We start from the raw sequence: 11526 nt of genomic DNA on the forward strand, positions 1-11526 counted from the left end.
GAAAGATAGATGGGCGGATAGAAGTGACAAGAAGACGAGGAAGAAGACGTAAGAAGATGCTGGATGACCTTGGGGACAGAAGAGGATACTGTCATTTGAAGGAGAAAGCTCTAGATCGCATTAAGTGGAGGAATTGTTTTGAAAGAGACTGTGGACCTGTCGTCTTGACAGATTACTGATGATGATGATGACTCCTTAAAATGTTCCTGCTCCCTCTCTTTTTTCTATTTAATAATAATGCATTTGTACTGAGATATCGTGGCCAGTTTAAACTAATTTGGTGGTGGAAGGCTTAAACTTCAATACAACAACAAATTGACTAGATTTCTATAGCACTTTTGGATGCAAAATTAATTTTTATTTTCATGACTAGAATTTGACAGTTTGTTCAGGCCCTATGGAAAAATCAGTTACTGAAGACCTCTCATACTGATGTTATGGCTGATTTGATGGGGGTGGGGGGTTTATTGGCACTGTCAATATCTAGTTAGTTAGTTAGTTAGTTAGTTAGTTATTGGAGAGGGTGGGTTTCCCCATGCACTGAGACCTGTATTGGTCCATTGTGCTTCCCTCTGTGATTTCTACCAGTCTCTATATCCTACCGGTACTGTTGCTTACCATCAGTCCCGCCCAGCCAGCGAGACCGGCTGTACTAGCTGAGAGGTATCTATGATCTACCAGAGGTATTAGAGACTGCTGTTGGGTGGGAAACGTCCATAATTTACTGTCAATATCTAACCTATATAGCATCAGATGGTAAGATGACTGATGAATAATGAATTGGAAGGGATTTGAAAGGAAGCAGTTGTAGCCTGATTGAGGTTCCATCTTGGCATTTGCCAAAGGAGAGGGGAGAAACCCACAATAAACCATAGTCAGGATAATCAGTGGCCCAACCGAGGTGTGAAACGAGGACCTAAATACAGGTCTGGATACGAGATTTGGGTCTCTTATGATGGTGACTATGAAGATTACTGTTTTCTGGGATGTGATGCTGCAGAGCCTATGTTTTTTGATATTTTGGAGACACACAGTAAACATGTATCACATCCCAGAAGACAGTTATCTTAATATTCAAAACATTGGAAAATATTGGAGGCAAAACTTAAAGTCTTTTCTTAACTTACAATGAATTGTTTTTGAGAAAATTAATAAAAATATGTTTGGGTACAAAATATTTATATGGATGCTTTATGTACTTATGTTTTTAATTTTAACATTTTTGTGTGGAACTTTTGGCTTTCGGATTTGTAGTAATAATTTTTAATTTAATAAAAAAATATTGCCTCTGTTTCTTCGTTTGTCACTAACTCAGTATTGTACATTATATACCAACGTAATATTTTGTGCCAGACTTTGACATTGTGGTACAAGAATTAAATTCATATGATAAAGCATGTTATAAAATAAGAAGCATTTATGTAATCACGCTATGCTGTATAGTACCTCATACATATTACAAATAGACTATCGCATGAATATGTATTAATAATTATGTAATTTGTTTTAGGTTCATGGAACTCTTAGTTCTCAGCATGTCAAATTCCCTTAATGGTTCAAGACAGTTGAAGGCTTCTTCTCCACCACTAACACCCCAGGAGTCACTGCCACCTCCAGGTATGATCAGAAACTTGGAAGAATTGTTTGCTGACAAGAATTTGGGTCCTCAGCCAGGAGTTGTAGCTTGTAACCAGCTTCAGCCACAGCAACAGCATCATCTCCCCCATCACCACCACAATGGGATACAGATACAGGTGATGTAAAGCTACGTGTCTTACAGCAGTTGCCATAAATTAAAAATGTTTCCATACAAAATGCATGTCATATATCATCTGTTGCCACCAGATTCTGGAAAGCAAAACCATTACTGTAAGTGATTAATGGATAAAGAGGATGATGACCCTTATATGTCAGACTGGACTTTCTTCTCAGATGAGTCCTGGTTTCATCTTAGAGAGTATATAAATTCTCAGAAAAATTTCTGTGGTCTACAGAAAATCCCCATACACATGAAACTATCCTACCATCTGTGAAGAATGGTTTGTGATGTGCAGTGGCTTAGTACAATGTCCAAAATGAACATAACAGATATAGAAACTGAACATCACTCCCAATGAAGATACATGCCAGTGGTTTGCTGTGAACACAGCACAGAACAGAACTCACTAAGTGTTGTGCCTGCAACAGGGTAACACCACTGCACGTGCACAATAGCTATCAGTTGGTTTTTGTGCAAAATGGTGTCATTCACACCACAAGAAAAAGTTAAGTGCTGCAGGCAGGCAGAATACGAAGGGGGACCCAAAAATAACCGGAACCGACCTGTTGCGCGCGCATGCTTTGTAGTTACAAGTTGTGCTGCTAGGTGGTGTTAGCTGGGGGTCTCCCGCGACTGTTAGTGAGCTGGCGTCAGTCTGAGTTAAGTGGTTTGTCTGTGGTGCTCTGTTGTGTGCGTTCCTGTTTCAACCCTTTGGCGATTAGTGAGATGGCCGACCAGAAGGAACAAAGAGTGTGCGTGAAATTTTGCTTTCTGTTAGGGAAAACTGCACTTCACTCTTCAAGTCGCGGCAAACATTCACGCGGTTTTCTCTTTGGTCATCTCCGAGCAAGCGAGGAACAAATTTTGCAGACACCCGTCTCATGTGCAAACCTTCGGTTAAAATTCGCTGGACCGTGCTCCATGAGATGTTCGTTTCCTCAGAAAGTTGGTCAATGGTCTTTCGACGATCTTCATCAATTTCACGCACACTCTTTGTTCCTTCTGGTCGGCCATCTCACTAATCGCCAAAGGGTTGAAACAGGAACGCACACAACAGAGCACCACAGACAAACCACTTAACTCAGACTGACGCCAGCTCACTAACAGTCGCGGGAGACCCCCAGCTAACACCACCTAGCAGCACAACTTGTAACTACAAAGAATGCGCGCACAACAGGTCGTTTCCGGTTATTTTTGGGTCCCCCCTCGTATAAGTTTCCAATGATTGTTCAGCCCAAGTTTCTTTAGAAGTATGGCTGTGTTCCACAAGCAAACAAACAATTGTTAATTGCCACCAGTATTTGCAAAAAAACAGGAGATTTGAGTGACAGAGTGCAAACAGTAGACTGCAGATAACACCTGAAAAGTTGAAGCAATTTGGGAAGCTTTTGAATGAAGTTCACCAAAGGTGAATGAGCCCTAAACTGCGAATTCCTTGTCATCAATCCACAATGTTGAGCGTAAATGGCTAAAACTCAAGGCATACAAATTGCAGCTGTTTCGGAAAGTGCAGGAAAATTACTTCACTGCCACTTCACTTCTTGGATAGGCAACAATAAAAACTATCTGAACAGCGCCTGCTTCCAAGACAAAGCTACTTTTCTCATCTTGGGTAATTTAACTGCTATAATTGTCACATTTTGGGATATCAGAATCCTCATAATGTGAAAGAACATGGATGGGATAACTTGAAACTGAACACATGGTGCGAATTAACCCATGCTGGAGCAATATTCCACAGATAAAAAAACAGTGGCAGGTGCTGTGCTGTGCCACAGGTACCTGATGAGTAAGTTTTCCAGCAAGATAGGGCCCAACATTTATGGCCATCTGTCACTGAATCCCTAACTCGTGAAACTCATATGCATATAGAATATTGGTGGGAAAGCCAGAAGGAAAGAGACCACTAGGAAGTCAAAGATGTAGATGGATGGATAATATTAAAATGGATCTGAGAGATATATGATAGGATAGTATGAACTGGATTGATCAGGCTCAGGATAGGGACCAGTGGAGGGCTCTTGCGAACTCGATAATTAACATTCGGGTTCCATAAAATGCTGGGAAGTTCTTGAGTATCTGCACAATTGGCAGCTTCTTAAGAAGGGCTCAGCTCCATGAAGTTAGTTAGGGATTTCACTGTTATGTTGGCCCTGTTTGCATGCTCACTAACAGAACACTGTATTTCAGACTCACTGAAAATGTAATTTTTAATTTCATTATCAGGGCAAGCACCCAGTGTCACAGCCATCTGAAAGCTCAATTCAGAGTCATTCAGACTGTTATGTTGGAACTGAGAAGCATGAAGATCTTCCAGCCTTGTCCACCATGATGAACAGTAAACCTCTTATGTCAAGAGATCTTGAAGCATCTATGATGCTCGCAGCAGGGGTTGGAGGGGGAAGTCCCATTCAGTCAGCACAGTTTCAGCAGCCCCACAGCCATCTTCATCAACACCAGCAGCAGCAAGTGATGCTAACATCATTGCCACAGCCACAACCACCAGCACCACCTCCTCACCAACACAACATAGACAATATGACCAACTTCAGGAATAGTAGGTTTGCATATAATTTGAATCTTGTAGAATGTCTTGATGCGAATGTTAGTAATGGTTGGTCGTTTCAACATCAGCAGCAGTCAGTACCTTTGTATCGTCGTCAGCCACAGTCATCTGTGCCTCTTACAGCACAGGAAAATGTCAGTCTCACACCTGTACATTGTATCTTGGATGGTGTGGTGGACAAAACTACAAGTGGAACAAGTGGGGCATTTGCCGGATATGCTCGTGCAGCTGTTAGTATAGGACTGCAGCGAGACATTGCGCCCACATTGCCAGTGAACCTCCAGCAGAGAGAAGTTCTGTCACAGTTGTCATTTAGTCATCAGAGAGAGTTACAGGCTCAGTTTCCTGCAGCGATACATCAGAGCGAACTGACACAAGTACCTGGTGGTCTACGTCAGCGAGAAGTGTCAACTCAGATGCAGAGGGATGTATCTACACCACTATCAGTGTTCTACCCATCACATGTACACAATCAGCAGCAGCAAGTAGAGGGCTTTACACAGCAGCAACATGTTCAACATCTCCAGCAGCAGCAACATCTCACTACAGAATTCAGTAAGACAAACGGACATGATGAAAGTTCTGGTGATGATTTATCGTCTGCTCAGAGACAGAATGGGGGAGGCACAACATATGCAAGTGTTCTTAGAGCAACACCACAGAAATCTAATTCATCAGTGTCACCAAATGGTCAGGAGGAAGACAAAAATGGGATGGGTGATCCTTTTGCTGTTCTTCGAGCTTTGGGTTCGAAAGGAACGCAGGGGACATCCGGATTGTATCATTACTTTTCATAGGTGTAAATGGAGACGGTGAAATATGTAAAGATGGAAGGGCTACAGTAGAAACTGTTCAACATAAAAACTTTTCTAAACTCTTTACATTATACATTTTTAATTGAGTAATTTAGTAGCACACACTTCAGAATATCATTATCCATGAATTCACCACACTGAGTTGCGTGTAATACAATTTCACTGTAGTCCTACTTCCATAGAAAATTAAAATTATTATAAAAAACGTAAAATATTTATAACTAATAAAAAAATAGAAAACTCTGAAACAAAATGAAAAAGTTACTGGTAGTGATTTGTTTATTATTTGTATTTTCATAATAATGAAATAAATATGGATTTCATTTTAGCAGTTTTGGCCCATAAAGAAAGATTTTGTAGTGCATGTGGTAAATATATTTGACTAGAGGAATAAATTAATCTCCTGCATAAAATATTCTGAGTTCAGCTGCTGTTCAGTCCTCAAAATGTCTTTGATGCAGGAGTGGTTAATTCTACCGCCAGGCAGACTGTGGTTGATATGTGATTTGAAAGTTCGCAGAGTAATTCCTTCAGCGATGGTAAACAGAAGAATAGACACATGAGCTGTGAACTTGTACCAAAGGAAACCAATACTATTCTTTTTTTATTTAGCATAGTGATGTACTGATGCTTACTGGGGTAATTGCCATTTACTTCACTGTTGTTAGGAAAGAAATGAACTCACACAGAATTTAAATTTTGATATTTATTTATATGTAAGATATTGCATATAGAATGATGTTGAATAAAATATCTCCACAAGCAGATCAGTTAATTTCAGTGCAGCGGTTGTCAATATTCATTTCCGTAGGATTGTTTTAAACTTTTTTGTTTTGCCTTTGATGAGTAATCATTTTCAAAGTACTGGTGTAGAGGTTTACATGTGTAGAGATACCTGGCTTCTGTTAATACCTAGGAATATCTTTGAGGTTTATAGTTTCCATTTGTATCTCCGAGCGGTGTTGGAGATAATCTCTAAAATATGAATTCTCTCCACTTCCCTGATCTGCCATTTATCATCATATAATTCGGTATTGCACTTCATACAGCTTCATTGGATAATATCAGAAATTAAAACATCATGAATTGAGGACAGTTGGAAACAGACTTGGCGGCAAAATCACATTAAAAAATTGACTGCTGATATTCTGACAGTGGTAACTGAAGAGTAGTATCATCTGGAATGTGACACCACGTAGTCTTGTAGAAGTTTGTCAGCATTCTGTAGAAAGAGAGCTCTGCTTGCCACTTGCTCCTTCCTCTCTTGTTTGTTCTTGCTTGTCTTACTCTTCAACCCTGAAAATGATAGTACAGTACTGAAATGAAAAGACGAACAATATTACCTTGTTGTCATCTGTGAGTTTATTTATCCTGAAAGAAACTAACATACACACTATTAGCATGTTGATTTACCACGATATGCGTAATGTAAGTTTTTGAAGTGTGCACTGCCTCGCTGTAGACGGTGTTCGTATCGTTCACGCAGATTTTCAATCATATCCCAGAACAAAGGTTGCTGCAGACTCCTGCAAAAGGAGACGATTTGCTCGCATAATGTAGGCACAGTTCTTGGCGGATCTTCACAGTTGAACACACACTCCTTGTTACTTGGTACTATCTTATTAATCTCTCTTGGAATTTTTCTGTCACATTTTTCAAACTTGGTCCCCCTTCACGACCACTTCCATATGAGAGGAAATAATACTCAACTATGAATACTTTTTCCTTTGTCAGCAGACCCATTTCCAACAACAACTTCACAACACAACTTCCTTTTCACTACTGGGAACACCTGCTGCTGGAGCTATGCCCTGTCGACAGACACACATGCGCGTTTGAGATGCGCGAGTTTCAGTGCTGCATATTTTGGCGGATACTGTAGTATGTTTCTCTGCAACTTCAGTGAACTTCTTGGCACACTATAGGTGTCACATATCAGAAGTTTTTACTTTTCAAAATAATAAATTATTTGCCCTACCATTAATGTTTATTAGCTAGAAATGGCAAATTTCAATTTGTTGTTTAATTACTTTATTATGAAAGTATTAACTTTTAATAAAAGTTATTTAATGCCTTACACATATATAAGATTAATTCCTTGTGGTCTGTATATAAGTGGCACATTTAATGGTCCTAGAATGATATGTACATAACCAGAAGGATAAGCCTGTCTGGAAAGGGTCAATGAGTGAAACTCATGAGATAACTGTGACTTGTTATTGTGCCCAAAAGTCATGCTTGATGTAGGTGTACAAAGGGTTTATATAAGTGTATTCAAAACATGCAAGATATATTAATATTAATGTAGATCATACCAAAGTTTAACCTGTGGTCATAGAGGTTGGATTGAAGTTGGAAGTGAGGATGGCAAGCAAGCTCTTATTTGTAACCTTCAGTACATCCTATTATTAAGTGTTCTATGATAGTGTGAAAACTGTAGATGAATTAATTGCAAAATAAAAATACTCAGCTTGTTAATTCAGTATTGTTGCATAAAATTTAGGCCAATGCTGGGATTCTGTGAACAATACTGAATGAAATCAGTACTTCTCTGTAAATATACCTTCATTATAAGATAGAAGAGACCCAGTTTACTATTACAATAAAAGAAAAAGATATAGTAAATGTAGATTATGGTCATTTATAAAGCATTAATATATGTGTGCATAATTTCAGTTTTATTATTGCTTAAAATCATTATTTTTGTAGTACTGCGATGTCTGTCATACTGTAAACTTCTCTTGCATTTAATTTTAGCCAATTTTGTAGGGCTCTTTGTGTGTGCGTGTGTGTGTGTGTGCGTGCGCGCGCGCCCTCAGGGTATTAGTTACCTGCACGTATGAAGATGTGTCAAACTGACCCTTGTAGTGCCCAAGAGCTCACTACAGAACCATGAAAATTTTGGATTCTGAGGAATGATTTTTGAAAGCATAAAGGATTTCAAGAATATTTATTTATTGAAATAGATTCTGTTAGGAAATAAATGGCAGTTATTAGAGCAAGGGTCATGGATTATGAAGGAGGATTCTCAACTTTTTCAGAAACTGTAGAATTAGTAAGAGATGTCATCAGATGAAGGGGGAAGAGAAATGAACTGTCTGAAGTTTTCTTTTTGCTGTCATATATGTTTCTCTTGAATTTGGCACATTTCTGTAATTTCTTTTTTTGATCAGGGAAGGATTTATTTCGTAGTAAAGTAAAGGTATCCCTGTAACAGGTTGTGGAGGCCCATAGGGTTGTGAGATGTTGAGGTTCCCACATTTTCTAGACAATTGGCTCATAGATGGCAGTCAGGTTGTCAGCTTTATGTGCCGGCCGACCTTTACCCCCAAGAATATTCCAAGAATATTCCTGGTACTCATTTCTGTTAAGAGGCTGAGTCGACCCTAGGGCCATAGTGTGGCTGGAAGGATTAGGTCAATTGAAGAAATCCACATCATTTCCTTGTATTTGTTTAAAATACTCAAGGACTTGATGCTTTTTGAAGAATTTTGGTCGTTTTAAACAGGCTGCATTATCGAATCGTAACGGTTGTTCTACAGAAACTTGATTGGTTTGTCTGGAGAAAAGAATATGGTTTATTGATTTCTAAATTTGAGATTTTATATAAGAATAACATTACTGATACCAAAAGTATTGAGTACAAATGAAGTTATTGACTGTTTTATGCAAGACACACCGAAAATTAAAAAAAAAAATGTAAATGGCTGTATGTTGTAGAGGAACATGGCTATAATGAGAAATATTGTATGGAAATATTAGCTCTTTAAACTTCCATTTTTAAGAAACTTTACATGCTGTGTGTTAGCTCAATAACTACACAGCTCTTAACAGATTAATTTAAGACACCTTTTTGGTAGGATAGGTTAGCTCTTTCTAAGCCAGCAGCTACAAGGCCATTTACAGAAACAGCACACTGTAAATACTATTAATTTAATTACAGAGTTTCTAGAATACCACATGATGAAGAAAGTCCAAAAACCCAGTAATTCTGAGTATTATACACCATCGTCAGAACCCTTTAGAATTTAATAATAATACAGTTCTTTATTATTTATGTGCTGAGTCAGCAGCTACAAGACCAGTTACAGAAACAAAACTGTGTAGATGCTGTTAATTTCATTGCAGACAATTCAAAATACTGGCTGTAATAGTAGTAGTACTAATAATACATGAATTCCAAATTCAGCAAACTGGTAAGATCGTACTGTGGAGTTGGAAAAAGTTAGCAGTGTTTCCAGCTTTGTTTATTCAAAATAGATTGTTTTAAAGAAATTAACTGTGAACATGCCTATTTTTGTCCCTGTGCCCAGTCACATGCTCCCTCATAATGACAAAAGGCACACATTGCATTAGAATCGGTGATTTGATGTTCCCATATGACCAGCTTACTATATGGCTAAGGTTATCAGTTAACAGTTGAGAGAGAGAGATCGGATATATGACAGTAGGGTATTTCACAGTAAAGAAACTAGGATAGTACCAGAGTAAGTCATCTTTAGGATGAGGATTTTGGTGTAAGGCATGTGACATACGAGAATGGCTTTCATTTCAAGGTGAGAATTGGAAACGTTTTGAGAATAAGACTGAGAACAATAATTGTCTGAGTTAAATAATTTTTTCAGTTATCACAGTTTGTAACACTAGCCTCTTTTTCACAGTGCACTAAAGCGTCCTATTTATCCCTTTTGATGTCATGTTATTTTTCAATGATAAAGTTTCACAAATCATTTTATATAAATTTTGTGTGAAACATTTCAGCTGTTATGCTTTATATTGATAATGAAATAATAAAGAACCATCAAGTATAACATGTAGTAGCTAGAAGCTTCATTTATTGGATAGTTAGCCAGAAATTAATGTATACTGAGCAATCTTCTCTTTAACATATGAGCCTCTGATGATAGAGATGGAACATGTAAGGCATATTTTATCCAATAAATAAAGTTATTAACTGCTACATGTTGATGGTTTTTATTATGTCATTATCATTGTATATCAAATAAATTCATCTTTAGATCCATACCATTTTTGTCATGGGTAGAAAAGGGGAGAGGCCTTTTGCTGATAAGTTGCAGATTTGTGCTAGCTTTACCAACCATTACGATTCTGATAGATCAGGTAGTTTGCATAATACTGCACAAAGCATAGGACATTATCTGAAAATTCTTGAGTTAAAGACTAAAAATCCAAGTTTAGGGCCGCTGCACACCTACTGCGTCAAGACAAGCATTAAGACATGAGACAAAAGATGCAGTCTTGCTTCACTCGTGATTCAGTTTGAGTCTGCACACCAAAGTAGCACATGTCTGTGTCTTATCACATCTTCTCTAGTTGATGACATGACATCATGCTCTTCACTCATGTCAATAACGTACACTGGTGCTGTTCCTTGAGTACTGATGTCTGAGTCTTGACGCACAAAGAAGGAACATGACGGGTCTTGCTGCATGTGTCTGCAGCATGAAGCTGAAGTCAGCATCATGACTCAGACAGGTGTGTGGCAGTTTTCATAATCTCATTTGTTTCATCTGTGCTCCTTTCTTTGCGTCATGTCGCATGCATCGTGTCTTGACTGTTACATGTCTTGATGCATGCCAGTGTGTGGCCTACCTTACACATCCTAAATTAAAGTTTTCCCTCTAGCATAGAATAGGTTTGATTGCTCATAATTTATTATCAATTGAGTAAAAGATCATAGCTGTGACATTTCCAGTATGTCATTTATCTTGTCTTATCAGGGAGGTATGCCTGTATTTGTGTGTAGACAGATCTAATATGTTCAGTTGCTGCATAATGAAGTGTTTATAAAATACTGTTAGAATACAAATCCTCGACCTAATTTTGTAGGGTGGTAATCAGTGGCAATGTCTGATTTCCAATTACTGTAATCTGCTGCCACTAAAAGTAAATCCTCCATCCCTGCTCAGCAAGTAATGATAAATGTTATCATCTTTTCGCAGCTTCATAAGCCGATGTAAACTTAATCTCTGCAAAATCCAGGAGAATGTGCCCAAAACTTCATAGAAATCATTCAGTTAGTATTATGTATTGTCATTAATTTATTATTTTTCTTTCCTGAGTGGGAGTCATTGGACCTTTGGACTGTTTCACTCCCTTGACTTCGCTATTTTTATGTATTGGTGCAGTCGGTGTAACAGCAGGCTACTGGCTGGATGGTCAGGTTTTGATTCCTGGTAGGGGCAAGAAATATATCTTTCCTTTGCATCATCCAGGCCAGCTCTACGACCCAGGCGCTCTTTCCTGGGGGCTAAAGTGTCTGGGGTGAAGCTGACCACTCACCTCCGTCTAGTGCTGAGGTCAGGAATGTTGGAGCTATACCCCTATTCCCCCATACGTCTTCATGGTGTAATGCTTTATTATTT

The 11526-nt window shown here is 38.5% G+C and overlaps 1 protein-coding gene across 2 annotated transcripts in view; it reads left to right on the plus strand.

Moving 5' to 3' along the window:
• Positions 1 to 5385, plus strand: part of LOC111872961 (probable helicase with zinc finger domain) — an 84708-nt gene extending 79323 nt beyond the window's left edge. For both annotated transcript variants that reach the window (XM_023867291.1, XM_033754950.1), the window contains exons 20-21: positions 1511 to 1754; positions 3986 to 5385. In XM_023867291.1, the coding sequence (XP_023723059.1) occupies positions 1511 to 1754; positions 3986 to 5122 (1381 nt within the window). In that variant the 3' untranslated portion in view covers positions 5123 to 5385. The remainder of the gene's footprint in view (positions 1 to 1510; positions 1755 to 3985) is intronic.
• The last annotated feature ends 6141 nt before the right edge of the window (positions 5386 to 11526 follow it).

This window comes from Cryptotermes secundus, unplaced genomic scaffold (assembly GCF_002891405.2).
Source record: "Cryptotermes secundus unplaced genomic scaffold, Csec_1.0 scaffold1079, whole genome shotgun sequence".
Taxonomy (NCBI): domain Eukaryota; kingdom Metazoa; phylum Arthropoda; class Insecta; order Blattodea; family Kalotermitidae; genus Cryptotermes; species Cryptotermes secundus.